The sequence below is a fragment of the Phalaenopsis equestris genome, unplaced genomic scaffold, assembly GCF_001263595.1.
Source record: "Phalaenopsis equestris unplaced genomic scaffold, ASM126359v1 Scaffold000002, whole genome shotgun sequence".
In the NCBI taxonomy this organism is placed as follows: Eukaryota; Viridiplantae; Streptophyta; class Magnoliopsida; order Asparagales; family Orchidaceae; genus Phalaenopsis; species Phalaenopsis equestris.
The window spans coordinates 67959585-67985165 of NW_018164444.1; the positions used below are offsets into that span (position 1 = coordinate 67959585).

Genomic DNA, 25581 nt, shown 5'->3' on the forward strand with positions numbered 1-25581 from the left:
TATATATATATATATATATATATATATATCGTTTAAGATTTAGCACAAAATTATCTAATATACACAACATGAAGGTCATGAAAAAGATTCGAAACCTGAGCAGCTGCTTTTATACTGGATAAAGATCTTCTCCTGACATCACTAGAATCATCCTGCAAAGCTACGATAAGTAATCTAAGAAGATCTGCTGAAGCACTTTTCTGTGCTTCATTTTTTGCCTCGTAACAAAGAAGTCTTCCCAATGCCTTAGTTGCAGTTTCGCGAACAGGGAACTGTTATGATGCGAAAGATTTAAGGTCACACATTCCATGACATAAAAAACATACCACCCAATTCTTATGTATTTACATATCTAACATGTAAATTTTATTTTTTAAATTTATATCACTTAAAAATTTTCATATCACATCAAAATTATCACTATTTTAACTTTTGAAAAGTGAACAAATCTTTTCATGTATGTGTAGGAAGGCATTATATGTAAAAATTGAAGTTTATGTGTTAGATATATAAATACATAGGAACTGAATGGTAGGTATGTAAATCTACCAAAAACATTCTCAGACAATATCATACTTCCTTCCATACCTTATCATCTTTTAAGGAACTTCTCAGATGATCTATAATAGATGGGAATAGTGATGACAGGGATATCATGGATGGCGAATGGAAAGCCATAGAAGAGAGGGTAAGCATCGCGCCATGCCTGTTGTACCAATTTGGTGAGTTGCACAAGGAAGATAATGCTTGCAGTAGATCCATGAATTCACTTTGTTCCAAGTACTGAAGTAAAAAAGACAAGGATTAAATGTCTTCAAAGTGCTGAAATTAACGAAAATTAAAAGACTCATTGTGATTAATTCAATCAAACATGGTTAAATTTGGCAAAAAAAAAAAAAGATGACCTTCCTCAAATCAAGCCTGAACTACCAAGATCATAGTTAATATCACTTAAAACGTCCTTACTCTCAAAATGGACTACGTCGATGCATCCAAAGCATTAAAAATACCAAAAGAGACCTTTCATGATCAACTCAATTGAACATAATGAAAATGAAATATTAGATATGCAACATCAAATAAATTAAGCCCAAAATTGCCTCTATCTCAGTCGAAATTGCTCAAACATAGATTGCAACTGCTCAACAGATTAAAAATTATGCCAATGTGTCCAAATCTCTAAATCAACTAAAGAAGAAGCCAATATTGCATGGGTCTCCACACGAGATTGAAATGAAAAATTGTCCGCTTGCAAGGTGCATGAGAAATGAAGAATTGGATGAAATCATCAATACACATTTTTAATTTTATGTTATAATGAAAAAAGAGCCGACACTAAAAATTTGCCTTTCGGAAACATGACCAGAAATAACACAAAAACTCTCCCAAAAGAGCTGACACAAATTTTTGGATCCCACATGTAGGTTAAAATCCATACCAAAGCCGAGCATATTTTCTTTTTATTAAAATGGGAAAAACCTAATTTAATATTTTAATGAAAAATTCACAATAAATTCTTATTCCTATTCATCACCCCAATTCTATCCATGCAATATAGTTGACGACAAAGAGGACTGATCACATTAATTGAACCGTCGCCTAGCCACTCCTAAGATTTAATAGTCACAAACATATCTCAGATCGCCATGTCAGGCACACAAATTCACATTCACTGCACGTGAAAACGTTACAAATAGTATCTTTTTCCCCTAACAAATGTGTTCACTCTAGCACAAACTAAATGTGTTACCCACCTTAATCCATCTCTCTTGTACTCCTCACATTATTTTTTTCTTATTCAATCCTCCCCTCAATCCCTCTCTTTAATTTTCCTATCACATGATCTCACTTGCAGCAGCTCATGAACTTAAGACACCGCAATAAACTCTCTCTCCAGATCTCTTGAGATCTTTTACTCTCGCGCTTAAACCCCACTCCCATGTCCCTCACTCTCACAACTCACACAATTCCAATCTCTCAATATCAAGCACACTCCACTTCCGATTCTTTTGTTGGTGCTCACACTATTCCTTCTCCCAAAATCCCTGCTTTCTCTCTCAACCTTTCAATATTAGATGACCTCACGTTTGACAAACTTATGCACGAACATAGGTATAAATTAGGTTGTAACCCATTTCCACCATTAGAAAAAAAAAATCTATTGGAGATAATACTGGTGAACTATCAAAAATCCATTAGCTCTTTTACTCGACCAAATTGACGACCGAACAACATTGATTGTTAATTTGACCAGGTTTGAATCTCTCTCCGTGTTATTGATCTTAGGTCTAACATGAGTTGCTAACATGATTGTTAATTTGACCAGGTTTGAATCCATTCCTTCATTGATCCTGAGATAAGAGACACGGATTGCCTTCTTTTTGCAAGCACGTGTTTGGTTAAAAACCAATAATAACTGTCAAATTATGGGTTAGAGATCTATCATCATAGTTGTTCAGTTGTTCTAAGTTTGTCTGTGCGTTCAATCATTTCAATAATTTATTGAGGAAGAGTTGAATGTCACTAGCCTGCTCTGAATAGATGGAAAGAAATATTAAGAAAATAAAAGAAAAAAAATCTTTTTAGGAAATATAAAAGAATGACTGGGAGAAAAGCATAGATGAATAGTCAAAGAGCCGTTGAAATTAGTGCCAACCAAATCAAAGATCCTATGTTGCCAACCGTTCATCGAATTAAGTTTGAAGACCGGCCAATTTTTCTTTCCTCCATTTTTCTCTAATCCAAGTAGAGGGAGTGAATTTTTTGCCCCAAAACCTCATATCGTTTCTCACAAGCGATCAAAAAGTACAAAATTGTTTGCTTTCATGCATTTAAATAAAAAAAATGGGCTTCACCAGAGAAGTGCCAAAGGAAAATCCAGAATAATGCCTTTAGTCAATTATGATATCCAACCTTAGACATAGTCCCGATAACTTTTGCTGAAGATTCTCGTAACTCATCAACATCAACTTGAATCAAATCCCTGAGAAAAGCGGAAAGACGAAATCTGACTGTATTGCTTACACCCTTCCCAGAGTACTTAATAACACCTCTAAGAGCAGTCAAAACAGCTTCCCTTACTCCATCGTTTGATACCTGAAAAATAACATGAACTACCCCATGATAAAATTGATGCGTGAATAACAAATCCCCTAATATCCATTAATAAGCATTAGTACCTGTAAAGCAGAAAGAAGATCACCAACCAAAGGGTCAACCCGATTGCTGAGAGCACTAAGCTTTCCGAGAGCAAGTGCTGAACTTGTGCGCACAGTTCTATAATGTTCGTAACAGATTAACTTCAGAAAAAGTGCTTCCAAATGAAAGAATAGATTCAACTAATACTAACCTTGTGCTATCCTGTAAACATTTAATGAATGTGGTTTGAAGCTGAGGAAGAAAGGGCCTAAGAGCAGTCCCACCCTTGCTGATTATGATGGACAATGTAGATAAGATGGCCCCCTTCACTTGCCAAGGGAATCTATCACCTATTATCCGGATAAGAGGTCTGCAAGTAGGCAAAAAGATTCAATCATAACTGAATACTAAAAATGGATCAAAAAATAAAAGAGAGAAGTGTCAAAATTGTCCCTAGACAATTTTTAGATGTCCATTTTGATCTTAGAGTCCACAAAAGTGTCAATTCAGTCTCCCATACTCTTTTAACGAGGGCTAAAATAGTCCTATATGAGACAATTTCAGATCATGTTAAAAGACTCCAGAGACTAAATTGACATTTTTATAGGCTCGGAGACTAAAATAACTCCATCTAAATAGTCGAGGGACTATCTTCACACTACTCCAAAATAAAATAATCACTTATCTTGTTACTTGAAGACAATTTTTTTGGCAGAGTTTGCATGACAAATAGATGACGATCATCATTCCCAAGTCTCCAATGGGGAAAATTGGGCAAATACATTACAAAAGCTTTAGGAATTATTCATTTTCTCAGTCTTTAGAATAGTTTGAACTCATAGATATATACACTTTAACACGAGGGGTTTAGTAAAATTACTAGTTTGAAGGGAGATATCTCTTGAAATTAATAAATGTCATTTACATTACATTTTGCATCAACTCAATTGAGGATATGCTTCGATTTCTTTCCATTTCTCTGTCCTGTATCCCAATTTATAGGTATTGCTTTCAGTTGATATACAAGTGAAAATTCTCCTTCTAAATATATAAATTATTTAAATTTTGAAAAACCAATACATATAAAGCGCATTCCTGATATAGTCAAAATAGATGGTTCTAATTTTGCTTTTAATGCCTATATGATAAAAATAATAACTAGAGGGAAACAAATTATTGAATTGATTGGAGTAAAAAGTCTCTTTTAAAGTTATGTAAGGCTGTATTTAATGCACAAAGAAATAATGTAACCCAAGTCTATCCCTACGTCTCAATGACAATATTTCCATTATTTCAAACTGTGACCTCTACATCTTGCCATTACTACTAAAACAAAATGGTTTCAACTGCAGCAGAAAAGAATTATGTTCTTCATAATATAGAGCTCAAAAAAATGCTTGAAATTCTATACATATATTGCTTATGAGATTTAAAGTATGTTAAATGATTTTTGACAGGTGAATATATGAATATATATCATATTCAAAGAGAATTTACAACAAGCAAATATTTTATAAATCCTTGAAAGAGCACAATCAATTGCATACCCGGTTATGGGAACAACAAAATTTTTGAGAGTTTGCTCGCTGGTTAAATCAATCAATTCTCCGAGCCCTTCTGCTGCTTGCTCTCTTGTTTCAGCTGATCCACTAATTAGACCCTGTTAGAGTTCAAGGAATTGGATCAGGAAAAACTAAAAGAAAGATTCACATATATGCCATCTTACCTAAGCACAAAAAGGTGCGTTCCACTTTTTAAAATTTAAATAGTGGTATTTTTTATATGGTATGAAACATTTGGGTGGTATAAATCTAAAAAATGAAGTTTATGCGTTATTTATGTAAAAATACATAAGAATTGGGTAGTATGTAAATGCCCCAAACTAAAAACATATTCGCCATCAAGAGCCAGTAACAGCAAATTATGAACTTTAACAATAAAATTTTAAAAAGATTAAAGCAAAAAATATTCAAATAAAAAAAATGTAAGATTCTGACGTAACAATTGCAAGATAATTAAGACTTAATTGGCTTACCACGCCAGTCAAGTACATTTAAAGCAACACAAGGTCAAGATTAGTTTAGTACGCGCAAATTCATTAGAGTTCTAGTAGAATGCCCAATTAATAAAAAGGAGGTCAAAATACAGATATTGTCAGGATTAATTTTAGGAAGCACGTCATGCCAAACAAAAAAAAAAAAGGCAAGAGGTATGTTTTGCATTAACATAGAAAAGAAACATAAGATGTCTAACAAAATCCCTTGAGATGAGTGACGCGGGGGCTATGGAGGACCGGCCTGGAGAATTTGGTCCAACTTTGTTGGGCTCCCCAAGGGGAGGGATTGCCAACCCTACGCCTCTCCTTTTTCCTTTCTCTCCCTCTCTCTTTCCTTCCCAGTATTTTCCTATTATAAGTCCTTACTAGTTCTAAATTCTGATTTATTCTACTCAGCCTTGCCTAATCATAAATCCTTTTAGTACTTTCCTATTATAAGTCCTTACCAAATCTAAATTCTAATTTATTTTACTCATCCTTGCCTAATCTAAAATTCTATTAGTTTATTCATCCTTGCCTAATCTGAATTCTTATTATTATTTATTCTTCATTCTTATTTTAAACATTACCAAAAATAAGTTCTAGCCTTCGTTATAAATAGGGGGTGTTATGCTTAATTTTTTTGGTCTTTGCTGTGTTTACTTTGAGATTTCTTGTGTGGAGTCCTTTACACTTTTGCAGGGCGGTATCCGAGGAGATGGTTGTGCTCCGGTTGTATCCTGCTCCGAGGTGGTGATTGTATATTCCCTTTTATCTTCCCAAACTCTTCTCCTCTAATTCCCTTAGCTGCCGACCACCCAAAACAACTTCCCTCTGCACTGTCAATCCCCCCTTCCTGCTGCAACAACCTGCTGTCCGGCATTTCAGGTCCCTCCAGGCAGCCAGTCAGCACCCCTAAAACAGCCCTCCTTGCTGTCCGACCTCTTCCCTCCCAAACATCATCTCCTCCATCCTTCCCAGCACTCCCAATTGACTGCTCCTCACCCCACTTCCACTGCCCTTACTATCCAGCATCTTCAAGCCACAAATCTGCTTGCTGCCAGTCACTAACAAACCTCCATACTCCCTCGCCGCATAAGCACTTGTCGGTCAACTTTTTCGATGATTATTTGAAAATATGAATATGAAAATAATTTTTGAAATTTAATTTAATATAATAGATATATAGTTTGAGTTTTGAAAGTAGTATGTTTTAATTTTCGAAAAATGAGACCAAATGAATCTCATTCGTCCAATAGTTTGCATAATCGTGCCCGATACCGCGAATACTACACCCTCCCGAAAGATAAGTGTAGAACTCGGCGATAGACCCAATCCTGCAAACTAAGAGATTTGTGATATCTGTTTGGTCTACAAACCTTTTATGTATAACCGACAAGTTCACCTATCTAATACAAAGATTAAATAGGGTTTATTTTACCTCGGTTCCAAGTTCCCTATAAAGGCAAACCCTTATAGTTAATTACATCTCAAATGACTAGGGTCAATTGAGAAAACTCTCGATAATAATCAGAGGTATTAGTCTTCAAGATTCCAAAGTTTAGGTTTTCACGATAGGACGTGGAAGGGCAAATGGGAGTGGCTCAATTATGAACAATTATTTCAGGAGTCCAAAGAAAGGAACAGGTAGGGGATGTCATAGATCATGAGGAGAAATCTCAGTGACTTCCCAGACTATCATACTGTGTGGCTGCATTTTTAGAGATGATGTTATTCAATTATTCAATCCTGCCAATTTTATTATTTGGGACTTACATTTGCATAATGTCTGATTATGCAAATAACCCACAAAGATATGAGGGTTTACGTCGTACCGTACGACAACCTTGGAACTTAAGTCGAGTTAGGACTTACGCTGCACAACATGGCTGTACAAGGGCCTAAAAAGGGAGTGTGAAGATTTACGTCGCGCTAGACGAGCTACCTCGAATCCCTATGGGTTGTCATTATACTAGGAAGGGATAATGCTGAAGAAGATCCTCTTGTTGCTCGCTTCAAGCTCCTCGTCGTGATGCCCACAAAGTTGGCTCCAAGCTCTTGTTGTAGCGATGACTTCAGAGTTTAAGTGCTTGAGATTAGTAGTTTACGCTTCACAGTTTTGGTGTCAATGTTTGATTTTGTTTTGTTTGATTTTGGTTTCAATTCTGGTTTTGCATGCAGAATAAGCAAATCGCAAGTAATCAAAATGTACTTGAAAGGTAAAATGCAATAAAGTAAAATGTTGTAGATAAACTGTAAAAACGTACATGGGCATCTGCTACTGTTGTGCGATTAATATTGTGATCATAGTATGATTTGCAGCATATTTAAACATACTTGCAAGAAAAATAAATAAGACAAGAAAACCCAGCATGAAAGTCATAAAAATAAGTAGTAGAAATCACAAACAAAAGAAACATGTAATCACATATGACAGATCAGGATTGGGTATAAGACATCGGTAAAAGTGGAGGCTCAGAGCTGGACTGTGTGCTTTCTGACCTTGAGTAAGAGTTGTCAACTCGACAATTTACAGGAGGTAGTTCTTAACTTCAATCCAAATGACTAACCATGGACTTTTATAAATTTTCATACAAAAATTATTTGATTTTCATGCAAAAGCTGTTGTTTAAGTCTTTTTTTATGCAGAGTTCTTTTTAACATGCAAAAGGGATTTTGTTTTACTTTCGTAAATATTTTTGTAAAGCCGTGTAGTCCACAGGTTGGTCACTCTAATCGTGCTAGAACTACAGACAACCTAAGAGCATCGGGGGCAACAATCCCACCAAGGGTCGGCAAATAATATCATGGGTCATTTCCTTTCCCTTTCTTGAGATTGGAGATACTATTTTAATAATCTCACTTCGTATCCTTCGTTTAAGCACACATAAGCAATGCCGTCATCGCCCTCGCCACCTAGATCCTAGACTTATCCTAGTCCGATGATCCAAATGTGGCGTTAAGAAATTTCCCAATTGCCAGGAGGATTTAAGTGTAATATTCATGCTCAAATCCCGATGCACTGAGTTTCATTGTATGTTAAGTCATTGAGGAAATTTCACTGTTGATTTAATTAAAAAAGCATGAACTACGCCTCGGTGCGTCATCATGTCTGGTGTCTTAATTAGTTTGTGAATCAGGGTTAAGTGTCAAGTTTCACTGTGCATTTGAGGATTAGGTGAATGGACTCTTACCTAGGGTATGCTCCAAAAACCTTGGGATGCTACACTGCAGAGATTAGGTAGATGGGCTCTTACCTACGGTGTGCTTCTAAAATTTAGGAAACCTACACTGAGGATTGGGTGGATGGACTCTCACCTAGGGTGTGTTCCTAAAATCTAGAAAAACCATGCTGAGGATTAGGTGGATGGACTCTCACCTAAGGTGTGCACCTAAAATCTAGGAAGCTTGCATTGAGGGCTAGGTGAATGGACTCTCACCTAAGGTGTGCTCCTAAAATCTAGGAAACTTATGCTTTAACTTGTGTTTAAAGTGAATCAAGGTATTTCACCCTCAATTAATTGTTTTCCAACTAATTTTGAAAATTTTCTAAGTGACTTCCAAATAATTAAATCAGAAAATCCCACTTTTCGACTTAACCATTGGGCAAGAGGAACAAAACAGAAGAAAGAAGAAGGCCGACCCTACTTCCAAAACTAGCAAAGCCACAAGACAAAATAGCAAATGAATCGGCCTAAAAACATTTAAACTCTTTCAAAATTGTAGCTAAATCAGACTCAAAAAGAGCGTTTAAATCCACTCAAAGACTGTTTTGATCAACCCAAAATTAGCAACATTTAAAGTTTCCAAATCAATATGTAAATCAACGCTTAAATGATGTCCAAAACCTTCCTGAAATCAGCCCCAAATAGCACTTTAAAACACTCCAAATCAACACTTCTAAAACCTTCAAACAACACCCATATAAACCCAAGAAAAGATTTTCAAAACAACTCTCAAATCAGCCCCTTTTAAAAACTTCAAATGACATTTTAAAAGCTCAAAGGCAGCACACAAAACAACTCTAAACGACATTTGTTAAGCCCAAACCACGGAAGTGTAGAGCAAAAAGCAGTAAAAACGTCAAGCTAAAATGACATTTCGATTCTTCTTCAAAATATCAATAATACCGAACAGCCGACCAAGAAAAATCGATTGAAGATTCGTCTACATACCCCACAAGTCCTATGCATTTACATCCCTAACACTTAAACTTTCAATTTCTACACACATGTCACCTTGATTTTATATATATATATATATATATATGAACATAGCTTGCGTTAGATATGTGGATATGTAAGAATTGAATTTTTATATATCCCAAAGATCCTTCTTATCATATCAAAGTAACTCATAAAATTTGAAATGTAACTTTTCGTGCACAAGGTAGCGTATAGGTAAACAAATTTAAGTTTGGGCATTAAATTCGTAAATGAAACTTAGGTGTGAGATAAATAAACGTATAAGAACCGGATGACATGTACATAAACATTGAAGTTTAGGTGCCAGACATGCAAAATACATAATAATTGTGTGGTAGATATGTAAATGCCCCCAACACTTTAACATATCAATGTGCATAAGACTGGTATCAATAACTAAACTGGAAAATAAAGCCGTAGGTCTCTTGCCTGTCAAAATCATTAGGCAAATAGTTGAAAATACCGAAGATTAATAGATTGTAGATAATAAACCAAACGGTTAAGTTGAAATCATTAATCAAGATATAATTCAACGCTAAATATTTGCCAAACAGTCATTCCCCTCTGCACATAATTAGTTCATGGATTGACAAAATTTATCATCCATAATAAATCTAAGCAAGATAATCTAGAAATAATACCAAAATCATCCATAAAACTGCAGTTTAGGTGTTAGGCAAGTGAATACACAGGATTGAGTGGTAAGTGTGTAACTCTTGTTATGTCGTGTACGCTGCAAAGAATAAAGAGGAAGGGGAAGAGGTATACCGAAGCTCGCTGGAGAAGAAGAGGAGGAAGTAGGAGCTGGTCTGGGTTGTGAGGGTTGTATCAAGCAGCGGGAGCAGCAGTTTCGACTGCTATGGAGTCGTGCAGGGCTGTTGCTGCGTGAACAAGAAGATGGGATCGAGCGGTCAAGGAGGCAGGCCGAACGACTTCTGTCGGATGAGGAAGAGACGAAGTGGCAGCGAGCTTCCTGTCGAGCGGAATCGAGTCAAGCAGGATCGAGCAGGAGCTTCGCTTTAGAGCGTGAGGCGAGCGAGGGCTTCTGGACGAGAGAGGAAGGAGCGGGAGAGATTCTTCGTCGCATGGAGGAGGCAAGGTCGAGCGGGAGGAGCAGAGGGCTTTGGTGTGGGGAAGAGGAGAAGAGGCAGGTGAAGGTCTCGGTGCAGAGGGAGAGCTCGAAATCTCGTTCTGAGGAAGGAGGGGGCCGAATGCTTTCAGTGGGATCTTGTATCCGGGGAATTGCAGAGGAACGTTACAGGATATTGGCGCGCGGAATTAATGAATTTCCAACGGGGGAGGAGTTTTATTTAGCATATAAGAGCTCCTAATTAAATTTCATTAAGACTGATTAAATAATTCATTTGAAATTTTAAATTTGAAATTCAAATTGCTTAACTCTTGTTTAGGCTCGAGTCCAGTCCGAATCGAATTCGAGTTGAACTTCAGTTGAGTCCGGGCCCGCATCAAGTTAAAAAAATGCATTGATTTCCGTGCAATCTGTGCGCGCGTGACCCTAGCAATACGGGTGTCCTTCCTAGCTAAAGACGACGTCCAAGACGCATCCGTGTGGTCTGTTTCTTCATCCGGAGTGTCGACTTTGTGTGTGGTATAGCGAGTGCATGAAGTGCGGCGTTCGCGATTGTTCGAGTCACAAAGGGTTCACCTACCTAAGGCTGTTTGATTGGCTGTTTGATTCTATAGAAACTCATTTTCGGACCCTCTACATGTTGGTCCTTAGCCCTTGCAACTAGAAGTTGAGTGCTTGGAACCACTCATGCAAGTTCTTCACAAAAACAAGTCAAGAAGTGGCTTGAAGTTCTACGAGAGATGGGCTCCATTACTAGTCCGCTATGATGGTCAACAAGGAACTCCTAAGGCTATATTATGGGTTCTGGGAGTGGGAGACTAAGACCTCACTAAAATGAGGTCAACAACACTCCCTTGCTGCCAACACCCTTGCCAACCATCCCAAACCACCTAGCCCACTTCCACCGCTCTTGGAATACACCTTAGTAGTGTTTGCTTGTGTTGTTTATGTTTTGAGTTGTTATTTTTTGTTATGTTGTGTTGTAGTCCTCTCTCAACATTATAAAAAGTTTGTTTCGAGTATTTCATTGCTTTTCCTATTAGTTCCGATATCATTTGGTATTAGAACTAGGCCAACCCTAGTCTCATCCTAGAGTTTCCAAGCATCCACCCCTTCCCATGCCACCACCACAAAAATTTTGTTATTTCCTATTCCCAACCATAACCAAAACTTTGACCTAACCCTCAATCCCTCTTGCTGATTTCCAAAATCAGCAACCCTAAATTAAACTTTTAGCCTCTCTAACCTCCCAACTCTAAATCTTAGCAATGCCATCATTGAGACATATGTCCCAACCTTCTCGGAAGGAGATATAGTGAGAGATCTGCTAACTTCAGAGGTGATATACAGAAAGGTTATCCTCGACTGTCATCCGAAAGGTCGATGCGAAGATGTGAAGATTAAACGGGAAACACAGCGTCAGTTTCTACCAACTTACTACCGTCAAAAATTACAAACTCTAGCTTCCAAAGAGGAAAGACTGCACCACCAAGCGACCCCCTGGCTACTATCCAGCAAAACCAATCCTGTCACCACCAGAAAATGTTGCAAATGTCATAGATTTGGACATATTGAAACAAAATGCACAACTAGGGAAGTGATCTATTTTATTGAGCAAGGTGTTGTTGAAACATGGGATAAGTACACCGCAAACACTGAAGAACAATTTAAACAATAATTTTCATATGATGACGTCTTCCACTATGGAGCTCCCTTGTTCGTGGATACATCCAATGCCTTTCCTTCATGTGATCAAAAGTAACATGCAACTTTTGATGGAATTGGGTTTTCTTCTCTCCTAGAAGATTGTAAAACTTTTGGTTAAGAAGTTTAAATAACACGCAGAACAGAAGATGACAGAATTTAAAATTTCAGTGGATGGTCCCAACTAACAGCATCACAGGCGGCTACACTTCCAGCACTCACTCCATGTTTCATATGCAGAGACGAAAAGACAGTGTGAAGTGCTTTTTATTGGAACGTAACAGAATATGCCAGTTCTCCAAAACTTCAAGAGTCAGAGGGAAAACCCAGAAGATAATAAGAATCACCCGTCAACTAAATTCTTGCAAACCCTCAAGCTCGCTGAGGCCCAACCTGTCATAGAAGAGAAGCTTATGAAATGTTTACTTGTTCAAATTTGGCTTGGGAGAACCTACATAACGGTGCACCTTCGACTTCAGATTAAACCAAATCAGAACCGATCGATAGGGAGGTATGCTCACAAGTGGGAAATACTTCTCAAATGTTTTTGTAGCCAGCGAAATCCAAGAAAGGCGGCCGCCGAGAGCCAGAAGCTTCGATGAATGAGGTTGAATCTCCCCCTACCCTAGAAGATTGGCGCGGGGGCTTTGGAGAACCGACCAGGAGAGGTCGGTACAGCTTTGTTGGACCTGTCGGTCTCCAAGGGGAGGGGCTGCCAACCCTACACCTCTCCCTTTCCTGTCTCTCCCCCTCACTCTTTCTTTTTCAGTACTTTCCTATTATAAATCCTTACCAATTTTAAAATCTTATTTCTTTTACTCATTTTTGCCTAATCTAAAATTCTATTAGTACCTTCCTATTATAAGTCCTTACCAAGTATAAATTCAGATTTATTTTACTCATCCTCACCTAATATGAAATTCTATTAGTTTATTCATTCTTGCCTAATCTGAATTCTTATTATTTTTATTATTCTTTCTTATTTTAAACATTGCTTAAAAGAGTTCTAGTCCTCATTATAAAAAGAGGGTGTTATGCTTAGTTTTTCGGTCTTTGTTGTGTTTGTTTTGAGATTTCTTGTGTGAAGTCCTTTTCTCTTTTGTAGGGTTGTATCTGAGGAGGGCGGTGATGCTATGGTTGCATCCTACTCTGGTGATTGTATTTACTATTTTATCTTCTCTAATTCTTCTCCTCCACTTCCCTTAGCCGCCGACCACCCCAAACAGCTTACCCCTACACTGCCGAACCCCCCTTCCTGCTGCTGCAACCTGTTATCCAGCCTTTCAAGTCCCTCCCGACAAACAGTCAACACCTCTACAACAGCACTCCTTGTTGTCCAACACTTTGTCCTCCCAACCAACATCTCCTCCATTTTTCCCAACACTCCAAATCAACTGCTCGTCACCCCACTTTCACTGCCCTTGCTTTCCAGCACCTTCAAGCCACTAATTCGCATGCCACAGATCACCTACAACCCTCCATACTTGTTGTCCTCACAATTCTGCACATTCACCTCGCTACCATCAGCATCCCTTGCTGCCACCACCCTTGCCAACAATCCCGAACCACCTAGCCAACAATCCCGAACCACCTAGCCAACCTCCACCGCCCTTGAAATATACCTTAGAGGTGTTAGCCTGTGTTGTTTATGCTTTGTGATGTTATTTTTTGATTTGTTGTGTTGTAACCCTCTCTCTACATTAATAAAAGTTTGTTTTGAGTGTTTCATTACTTTTCCTACTAGTTTCAATATCAAGGGGGCAAGAACAAAATCGTAACTATAGTTGATAAAATAAATTTGGCACAAGAAAATAAATCTCACACAATAAATCAACAAGTAATACATCTTATCATAAAGGAAGAATGTTCCTGGCTTTTGCCAAAACAAATTACCTAAACTATACCTCGAGCAATGCTACTTTTTGCTGAGATTGCTAGTCAGTTTAGTGAGTTGGCAATTGTGCGCTAAATCAAACCAAAAAGATTGTGCTAAAAAAATAATAATAATTTGGAGATTTACATGCACACCACTAAATTCTTATGTATTAACATATCTAACACCTAAGCATCAAATTTTACAAACGTGCCAACTTAGCCCTATGCATGAAAACGTTGCATTTCACTTTTTTTAAGTTGAAATGTTGGTATTTTTATGTGATATGAAAGATTTGAGTGGTATCAACGTAAAAGGTAAGGTTTAGGTGTTAGATATGTAAATACATATGAATTGTGTGGTATGTATGTAAATGCCCCTAATAATTAACATGAACCGGAAAGTCAGCTCTGGAATTTGTAATCTACAATCAATCGGTTCATCATAAAGAGTTGGAAAGACGGTGAGTACGCAAGAGAGAATAAGTGACGGAGATAGATGGAGAGAGTGAGCAGGCGAGCAGAGAAAATCTATTGAGAGAAAAGGAGCGACAAAGAAGAGATCGAACTTACATTTGAAGAGCATACACACATGAGAATGAGTGACAAATAATGCTAACAACCTAATGCAAGCCAAAAAAGAGGCGTTTGCATGGATATTGAGTCAACCAAGTGCATGGTAAGTGACAAACAAAGTTGAATGAAACTCAGATTTATCTTTCATAAGCACATTAATTAATATATATACATTGTATAATGAATATATACAAAAGAAAATAATATAACTAAAATACTTTCTTCCTAAATTAGATTTCATATCAAGGAATTTATTCTATTCCTAAACCAGACCCCCATATCAAGGGAATTATTCTATTCCTAAAATGGATCCTCATATCAAGAAATTTATTACCTTCCTAAATTAAAACTTTCCTAAAATAATTGCCCGCTTTCCAATCCTCCCCCTCAAGTTGGTGAATATATATCATCCATCCTCAGCTTGGATATTATTGTTGAGAAGTGAACATTAAGCCGCTATTTGGCATAGCTGCAGCTGCGCTGCCCCAAAAAATTGTTGTGAGGAAGCTACTGCGGGGAAGCTGATTGCATGTTTGGGGCAGCTATGTGAAAATAATTGTGGGACAGTTGTTTCTGTAAAAAAGACTATTATGCCCATGTTTTGTAATGCTGTGCGTAACAGAACTATGATAGCCATAAATTTAATACTTTTAAGGCAAAAATTGACTTAAAAGCAATATAGGATTACAAATACACACCTCACTTCACAATGAGTATCAAGAGAGCAAAAAAAGTCTAAAAATATTAAAATGACAAATAACAAGATGATTATATTATTTTTAATTATGACGGTGCAACTCTCGTGCTAGACTTTCCTCAATGAATGTTCCCCATTCTCGATCACCATCGTCAGGGGAATCCGCCGAGTTGTCGGCCCAACAGAACAAGTGACACTGTTATGCGATGCTCTGTGGGGCAGACAGTTTGGAATACCGTGCACCCCGAAATACTCTCCATTCGTGCCTCACAAGCTAGCTTCCATGAAGAGAAGCCACTCACACTCAAAAAGAGCTCGACCTTCAAGCATTATAACCCAGAATCAAAGTCGTTGAGCAGAGTTTGAAAGCCATCAAAGAAGAGGGTTTACGATTATCTGGTTTCGCGTCGTTCTTGCTTGCGGAAGAAGCCGCAGGGGGCTTCGCGAGAAGGAACGAGAACAACGAGCAGGACGCTAGGGCAGAAGGATCAAGACGCTAGGGCAAAAGGCGCAGGGGGCTTCGCAGGGAGCGTTCGCGAGAAATTAGGATCGCAGGGGTAATATGCAATATTAGCGGCGCGAATGTGGGGCCGCAGGGAATATCCTGCGGCCCACGTTTTCGTTAAAACACAAAAACTTTTGCAATGACGCCTTGTCGTCGCCGCTCCAAAAAACGCAAAACCGCATCTGCCTGTCGCGCCGTCCCTCAGTCGCTGCCCTAAACGGGCCCTAAGTCCCTTCATAAACATATCCACAATTTATTCCTTTTTAGGCACATAAGTAGTATAGATCAATTTGTTGTCTTATTTCTCCTTTATAAATTATCCATCAATCTCAATGTGTTTTTTCAATGTTATATCTAATTACGAGCAATATTGATGGTGGACTTCTTGTCACGGTATAATCTCATAAGCTTCTTCCATTCTATCGTGAGATCTTTCAGGATGATCTTCAACTGCAGTAGCTCACACACACCTTGAGCCAAAGACTTGAACTCTCATTTTTCACATCTATTAATAAAAGATCCTGTGTAGTTTTCATCAATGTGAAGTTCAAGAATCAGCTCCTCAATTTTCTTGAATAAAATTCATTTTCTAGATTAGCTTTCAAGTAGTGAAATATCTAATTTGCAACATGTAGGTGACCTTTTTTTAGGGTTATGCATGAAATGACTTACTACACTCACATCATAGGCAATGTTAGGCCGAGTTTGTGCCAAATATATTAACTTCTCAACCAATTTCTAGAAACTTTCTTTACCAACTGCCTTGCCATTATTTGCCTCTACAAAATTCTGATTGGAATCAAACGGAGTTCAAACAATTTTACAAGCTAATTTATCAATTTTTTTCAAGCAATCAACCACATACTTCTGTTGGAAAATGAAGATACATGCCAAGACGAGCTACTTGTATCCCAAAAAAATATTTCAAGCTTACGAAGTTTTTGATTTCAAATTCCATTGTCAAGTAGTATTTAAGGCTTCCTTTTCTTTCTCATCATTCCCAGTAACAATTATGTCATCAACTTACACTAGAAGAGCAGTAACTTTCCATAAACTCGTGTTTTTTATGCATAATGTATGATTACCTTGAATTTGCTTATAGTTGGTATTAAGTGCGACCTTTGTAAACATGTTTAACCAAGCTCTTGGAGCTACTTCAATCCATATAATGTCGTTTTCAGTTTGCAAATCTTGTTCTCTTTCATCTCTCCTCCAAAACCCGATGAAATCTCCATATATATCTCTTCCTCTACATCACGAAGGTATTCTTCACACCAAATTGTTGTAAATTCCAATTGAAATTTACATCCAAGGACAAAAGAACCCTCACTATATTCACATCTTAGCCATAGGTGCAAATGTCTTCTGATAGTCCGATAAATACGTTTGTGGGTAGTCTTTAGCAATTAACATTGCCTTTGCATCCCACCATTTTTTTTTATTTTGTGGCCGCTCTATTATTTATCATGTTTTATTAAGTTCCTCCGGCTCAATTCTCATAGCTTATATCCACCTCTCAACATATAATGCCTCAGACAACGTGTTTAAAGTTGAGATGGAGTTTCATTTGGTTAAGAAACTTTTGTGATATAGAGGAAATTTGTCAAGACACTGATTTGGCAAATAAATAAGTTGTAATCAACTATTGTATGAAAACAAATTGGACTTATGCATCATTTTTAGCAGGACTTGAGTTTTGGACTTTCACGAGATTCAGTATTGTAGTCAATCTTGACATTGGCAGGGACTATTTAAAATCATTTAGGATTTGATTCTTGTGAGACAATTCGGGCTATAAGGATGAATTTTGCGAAAGTGATTTGGACTCCTATAAGTAAGTTTGTAATATGGGTCAGTCAAAAAAAGAGTAGAACTTCCCCGACATGACTAGACTCCCCCTACAGATAAGACTGAGAAAGAAAAAGATTGGCCTTCCTCATAGATGATATCAATTTTTTTGTGCGGGCTTGATAGTACTTAAAGCTTTTTTGTGTTGAAAAATACCCTACAAAACACACTTGAGTGCTCGAGGATCTAATTTAACTCTATTATGGTAAGACACATGAACAAAAGCAAGACAACCAAAAACATGGAGAGTAAAATTATTTGTGATTTGAATATTAGGATAAAAATGAGAGAATTGAATAGGAGTTTGATAACCAAATCCTTTGGAGGGCAATAGTTAATAATGTGGGTTGCAGTGAAGACAACAACCTATCAGTATGCTTTTGGTACCCAACTTTGAAATAGTAAAGCACAGTTTGAGGAAATTTATAATTTTTCCTCTCAACAATTCCATTATGTTGAGTATCCATGCATGATGACTCATGAATTATCACTCCTTATAAAGTATATGGCGAAAGAAATTGGTTTAAATAATCTTATTTTTACTTTGACACCAAATTGCTTATGTATCATAGCAAGAAAGTTGGGAAGAATAGTGGTTCCATTGGGCTTATGTTTAAGAAGGAAAATCCACGAGATTTAGTGCAATCATAGATGAAAAAAACAAACCAATAAAATCTTGTAACATTGACAATTACAGAGGGACCTCATACATCAGTGCGAATCAAATAAAAAAAGAAAAAACTTCTACTATTACTAACTGGGAAAGAAACCCTTATATGTTTGACAAAATAATTTGCATCATAATAAAAATCCTCAACACTAACTTCTTTAAACAGAGAAGGAAACAATGTCTTAAAATAGTAAATAAAGGATGACCAAAATGAAAGTTCGGATGCCAAATGACATTTTTATTTGAAATAAAATAAGAAGACGTTTAAATAACATGCTTGGTAGTAGGTGAGCATAAAGCTGATGTATCTAGAAAATAGAGACCGCCCTTTCCTTTACAAGTTCAATCCAGTTCCCCAAATCCTGATCCAGTAATACGTAGTAAGACATATAAAATAAGGCAATACAGTTCATATCATTAGTTGGTTTGTGAATAAACAAAAGAGTAGTGGACAATTTATGAACTTGGAGCATATCTTCTAGTAACAAGGACAAATTCAATTGAATGTGACCAACACTAGCCACTTTGATAACAAAACCACCAACAACAATAACTTTTCAAGTTGAATATGTTGTAAAATGGACTAAAGGTGTAATGTGATATCTGGCTCCAAAGTCAACAACAACAACAACAAAGCCTTAATCCCACTACGTGGGGTCGGCTACATGAATCCTTTTTCTCCATTGCGTCCTATTTAGTGTCATATTTTCATTTAGTTCTAATAAATTAAGATCATTTTTAATACAATAAGCCCAAGTCTTCCTAGGTCTACCTCTGCCTTTCTTACTGGCTCCAAAGTCAATAACCTAAATTTCTTATATAAACTGGTCCAAGGCATGAAATTCATAAGAAAGGAAATTAATAGAGAATGTTAATGAACAAAAGCTACTTGGTTGCTCCAATGATCTCAATAAATTTTGAAGTTTTTCAATCTCGACCTGACTAAAATGGCGGAGTGTAGTCTATGTAGGAGTCTGTGTGACCGAATTTTGTAAAGTGGTTTAATGGTGGAGACTTGATGAGCTTGCTTGCTAAATTTTTTTTTTATTGCCCCACTGATCCCTTGCAGGACTTCAAATGGTAGGTTTCTCATTCAGCTTCCAACAACGATCCTTGGTATATCTCTGTTTCTTACAGTAGGTACACCAAAGATTATCTTGAGGGTCACTTTGGGTTCTCCCCTTGATTTATTTTGGTTGATGTTCTATCATGGAAACACGACAGATCCTTCAATTGTAACTGTTTCAAACATAATGCCTCTTCGACTCTCCTCAACCCAAATCAAATTGATAATCTTATTTAGTGAAGGGGCATCTTCTGAGCCAAGAACTTGAATTCGGATATGCCAAAAATCAAAATTTTGGCTAACTAAAAAATCATATCCTCAATATTTCTCAATAAAATTTTTCAAGATCATGGCATCCTTAGGGCACTTTGTCTTAAGAATCCCATAATCGTCGAGTTCTTCCCACAAATCTTGTAACATATTCAAATACTTTACTACTGCTTTGTTGCCATATCTCACAACAACGGTCCTTACTTTGACTTCATACACACGGGCATCAGTTTTGGCCTTCAAGTACATTTAGTGAAGGGCACTCGAAATAGCTTTAACAAAGATGAGAAACATACATGTATCTTTAGTTTTTGGTGCCATTGAACTCCATAACCAAGACACACTCATGGAATCCTCTTTATCTCAAGTATCGAAATTCGGATTATCCTGTTTTGTCATTGTGCTAAGAAGATGACAAAATTTTCCTTCGCCTTTAACGTAAGTACGAACAAGCTGAGAACATTTTAAGTAGTTTTCACAGTTGATTCTATAAGAGTTGTGTATTTTGTTCACCAAGAGTAAGGTGGGTTTTTGACGCTCATTCATCCAAATAAAAAGAGCAGATTGTTTGAAAAGTTTCGAACATCGCAGATTACTGAAAAAATAAAAATTGGTAAGGTTGTCACAATATGAAAAGAGAAAAAGAATGTTGAAAATATGAAGGTCGCCAGTAACTCGACAATGAAAGCCTAAAAAAATCCCAAAGGCGTGAAAACATAAGGTTCTGATACTATGATAAAAAACGTAGAATGAAATTCAGATCCATCATTCATTAAGCACACTAACTAATATATATACATTGTACAATGAATATATATAGAAAAATAGGAAAAAGAAAATAATAAGACTACAATATTCACTTTCTAAATTAGATCCTCATATCAAAAAAAATTATTCTATTCCTAAATAGAATCAACATATCAAGAAAATTCTTTTATTCCTAAATTGGATACTTAAATCAAAAGATTTTTTAGATTCTTAAATTCAAACATTCCCAAAATAAAAGTTACTTTTCAAACAATAAGTGTATTTTTTTCCTTCTCAAATGTTAAGAGTGCAAATAATTTAATCTAGATTAAATATATTCAAATTTGGAAACCCTAGGTCTAGTCTCTAAATTTATTAAGGAATTTTGCCAGGGATTTGAAATATAGAAGAAGAAGAGCAAAGGGGACTAAGTAAATATTGTTGAAAGGCTATCAAATCGAAGGAGTGTTAGGTAAAGAAAAGCTTCATAAATTAATGACATCAAAACTTTTATTAAATTAAAGATGTTAATAAAAGAATTTAGAAACCTTAAATTTAATATTATATTAGAATATAACTTAAATGTGTGAAAATAGTATATTTGAAATTTTTTGAAATTGATTTTTTTCGTAAAAGAAGATAAATTAATTTTTAACAAAGAAATATGAAAAATTAAAATTAATAGGAAATTATTAAATTTAATTGATAAAAAGCTTTAGGTTATCATGTTCCAAAACTTAATTAAATGTATTGAAGTTCTAAATTAAGTTCAAATTTAAAAGAGAAAAGTGATGACATTTTAAATATTATTCTATATACATTTATCAAATTGAAACGTTAATAATCCAATTATAAGCATTTACTTAAAATTTAGCTAAAAATTACTTGTGTTCATGTACTTCAATAAGGGTAAAGATTATTTCATTACATATAGAGTTGAATTTTAGCAAATACATACATACATACATACATATATATATATATATATATAATTGAAAAAAGAAATTGTTAATTTGAATCTCATATGTATAATTATAGGTATTCAACAAAGGGAGATAGAGTTTAAAGTTTAAAGGGCATAAGCAGATCATTTAATGTTAAACTAGGTGTTTGTATTTCTAAATTATAATGATAATATTGTGGCTTCTAAATCAAATGCAACAAATGATACTGATACTCATTCAATCAACCATTAGTGCAAGTTCATTTAAGATTTATTCCAATTATTAAAATATTTGCCATATCAAATAGAATGGTACTATATGACTCTACACTAATTCATATATAGTTAAAGGTAAACATATTGATTTCTCAACTCCTTTGTGTTAATGTAATTTTAAAATAAGTTTATAACTCACCATTATTATTTCAATAATTACAAGCCAAGACCTAGAGCGTTAAATAAGCAAGAGAAGATAGTATGTGAATAACAGAAATGGAGTCATAAGTGAACGGTAATTACTTATTATTGAAGTTATACAAATCTCAGTGTTATCAAAGCGCAAAACACAATGTGATGCGCAAGGCTTTACTTTTGCTTCAAAGCGCAAAGCGTACAGCAAAGCAACATTTTTAATAACCAAAGCGCTAATAAGTTGCATAAAATTATTAATATATAAATTCATTCATGAGCATTAATACTTAACTCGAAGATTAACATAATGATGAATCTACAAATTAAATTTTCAAACAATTTCTAATAGTCTACAGCAATAATTAAAAGCTAAAACATTGCCAAAACAAATCTTATGACTCAAAAAATCTAAATTTTAATGCATAAATAAAATAGCAATATCTCAGATTTCCTAAAATTAGCTAAGTTAAATCAATATTCTTCAGCATCTCTTTCATTCATATAATCTCTTTCGCTTTCAGGCAAATTTCTTCTTCTTAAAATTTTTCTTCTTCCTCCTCTTCTCTAAACAAATTTCCTCCTCTATCTAACATAAAAAATGTGGATACATGCCACCGTGAACTCATTATCATTGTAGATGAACGTTCTTTTTTTTAATAGAATAAATTTTATGATTTAGATGTTGTTTCGATGTACTAAAAGCTGATATAAGCAAATTTCTGAATAATGGTTTTAATATTATGTGATTTTAGTAGATCAAGCCTCTGAACTAAGTCATGAAAAACAAAAATTAACGAATTTGGGGAAAGAATAAAAATTTTGTTTGATATTTCAAAATAGAAACCAGCATAAAATAAGCAGGAAATGTAAGAATAATTATTCAAAAAAAATTAAATAAGTGATCAAACCACTGAAATAGAGCTTAATGGCATGCAATCTGATGAATACAAAGGTCAATAGAATCAACTTACTAGCACAGAAAAAAAAGCTACTAGATCAACAAGAAAACTATATATCCTGCCACTAGTAAATAAAGGAAAAAAAACAATGATAAAATCAATCCTATCGTCAGCTAATCATTTATCGAAACTAGAGTGGGAGAAGTTGACCACCTAGAGAAGAACTATATAAAAATGAGCATAACGAAGAAAAAGACATGCACGCAAACTCAAGAAGAACCGATGAATCAAAGAAAACACTAAAAACTAGACTAACTTTGTGCCCTTATTAGATGAAAAGATTGGAAGTAAGACTCAATCATTACAACAGGAGTTTCTTCGATGTCATTGATGCTCTTTCATAACATAGGATAGATATGACCATTTAAAAACATAGACAAATGTAAAAAAAATTACACTTTACGCCCACATTTGTAACACACGGACAATTACCCATTATATAGGATCTGGTAAAATTGTTTTCATTTTCTTCCTCACATGTTAGCAATACCACATTCTGTGGAAATCAAAAGCATTAACATTTCCAAGGATAGATGCCAACGCTGATGTAGCCATACCAATTCTAAATAAAATTTAAAGCAAAACCCAACAATGTGTTTATGAAAATACTCATCATCTATAACAAGTACCAATCAATAAAGAAACAATGTCACAACCAATCGAAGTTTACATTCCGTTCATCACTTCATTTTGCAAAATTCAAATAGTTTATAACATCAAAAAATACATTCAACTAAGAAAAGTACCTGAAGAAAAATTGGAAGTAATGGTTGAAGACCTTTAGGAAGGCAGAACCCAGGAATTAGCAATCGTCCGCCCTGAGCTTATCAAACGTAAGAAAAATAAGATCCTTAACAAAAAATTAAAATCAGAAATAATCATTCCTAACTATGAAAAAAAAAAAACCTTTCGTTTTCTTCTCTCTTTGTCTTTTGCTGTAGAGACTGCATCGCGAACTAGTTTGATATATGAAGATAACAGTTCTTTGGGAACTGAACTCACAACTCTTCCCAAAGCCTCCCAGGCAGCCTGCAAACATTGAATTAGTTAATAATAATTATTTTTGATGTGATGTCCAAAAAGATTCCAGATTACATATTTACCATAACAGTAGCTGAATCCGAGTCACTCAATAAAACAATAAGAATAGAGATAATATCAGTGGTCTCGTCCACCAAATACAGTTTACTGTTACTGAAGAAATATCCCATTAAGTAGCAAGAACCCCTCCTCATTATATCCTGTAAGAAGTTTACTCAATTGGTAACACAAAGATTTAGCGAAACTTTTGCATAAAATTTTAGCAAGGACAAACCTGATTGTCAGAAACCCCCTTACAAAGCTCTGAAAGAAGCACTCCAATCCCATCGTTATCAACAACCAGCATCACAGTCTCTGCAGCTTTCTTGGCTGACTGATTTACACGCTACAATTCAAAAGGAAATGTTTTACTAATTACATTTTGATTTAAAATTTGGCTGTCGGTTGGGTTGAACTATTCACTACCAGCAGCTAGCCACCAATAACATGCAGTGATTGTAATACCTCAGATTTTCAAAAAGGTAATAAGAAAATTTCTCCTAAAATTTATACCCTGTTTTTTTCACAAATTCAAAAAAAGACCAAACATATTTTTATAAAGTTCTATATTTTATTTTTATATATATACGTGTTGATTTTTTATATATATATATATATATATATATATATATTAAAAAGCTAAAATGGAAAGAATACAAATAGATTGTATGAGTGGGCCAGAAAAGTACCTTACCCACACGGGATAACACACAAAAAAAATTAAAATACATGTAATATCAAATAAAAAATCAAAACCACCAAAACGCGAAAAAAAGTGGTATCGGGTAGCCATAGAGCGACCCAATTTAGTCTTGTCTCTGCCTCTAGTTCTAGGAAATGAGTCAGCTAACAAATTGATGAGTTGTGTGTCATTACCCAAAGTAACCAAAGTATCATCCATTAGATTACTGAGCTCAAGTACGTCGACGTTCTTCTTCTTCCTCCTGGATGTGTGAACATGTCATTCCTCGTTCGAAGGCTGATTCATCTAATCAGAATGTTGGTCAACAGATTGTCGGGCATGTATAAGTCGATGAATCCCTTGCACCTTACTAACAGTAACGACTTACTCGTTTAGATGAGGTGGTAGAACTACATTAGAGGGATTGCTAACCGTTGTAACCACATTAGGTTCTAGTGTATGTAAAGTATGAATTGTCGTCTCTACATCGCCTCTGTATCGGATACTTCCTGAAGATGAGGAGTTGTAAGGCTCTCCTGATTATCGGTCTGAACATTTCCTTTATAGGTAAGGATCCTTCAGTATTGTTTTCAATAATGTTTGAAGATGTAGGTTGCCCAGCAGAGCCATCTGGCAACACATCAATCACAGAAACAGAAACAGTATTGCCAGGGGCAAATAAATCAGACATCAATTCCTGTTTTGTGATAGTTTCCTCCTCAGGTGGGGTCGATGTGTCCAACACAGTGGGGTTAGACCCATCCTTATTCACTTGAGCTGTAGATTTCAAGTTATGATGGAGCTTGTGACATTTGTTAACAGTATGCCCAAACATCTTACAGTAGGTATGATAGAAGGGCTATGCTCCATGACAATTTGTTGCTAATATCCATTATGTGAGGTGCCCAACCATACTTTTGTAATATCAGGTAGAGTGATATCTCGTTCCACAAGTATTCTGAAAACTGTCAAAATGACTCTGAAGAGCTCGTGTTTGGCTCGTTAAGCAACTCGTGTTCTGCTCGTTCGCTAAGTTAACGAGTCGAGCACAAACAACTTGTTTGTTCGTGTTCGACTCGTTTC

General features: G+C 35.8%; 1 protein-coding gene across 1 annotated transcript in view; it reads right to left on the reverse strand.

Moving 5' to 3' along the window:
- The window catches only part of LOC110019798 (protein ILITYHIA), a 61492-nt gene that overhangs the window by 4598 nt on the left and 31313 nt on the right, over window positions 1-25581 (reverse strand). The window contains exons 34-43 of the mRNA XM_020717634.1: window positions 24052-24162; window positions 23840-23977; window positions 23643-23765; window positions 23483-23554; window positions 4686-4798; window positions 3350-3508; window positions 3180-3276; window positions 2914-3096; window positions 589-783; window positions 96-272 (exon numbers count right to left, since the gene is read on the reverse strand). Coding sequence (XP_020573293.1) covers window positions 96-272; window positions 589-783; window positions 2914-3096; window positions 3180-3276; window positions 3350-3508; window positions 4686-4798; window positions 23483-23554; window positions 23643-23765; window positions 23840-23977; window positions 24052-24162 — 1368 coding nt within the window. The remainder of the gene's footprint in view (window positions 1-95; window positions 273-588; window positions 784-2913; window positions 3097-3179; window positions 3277-3349; window positions 3509-4685; window positions 4799-23482; window positions 23555-23642; window positions 23766-23839; window positions 23978-24051; window positions 24163-25581) is intronic.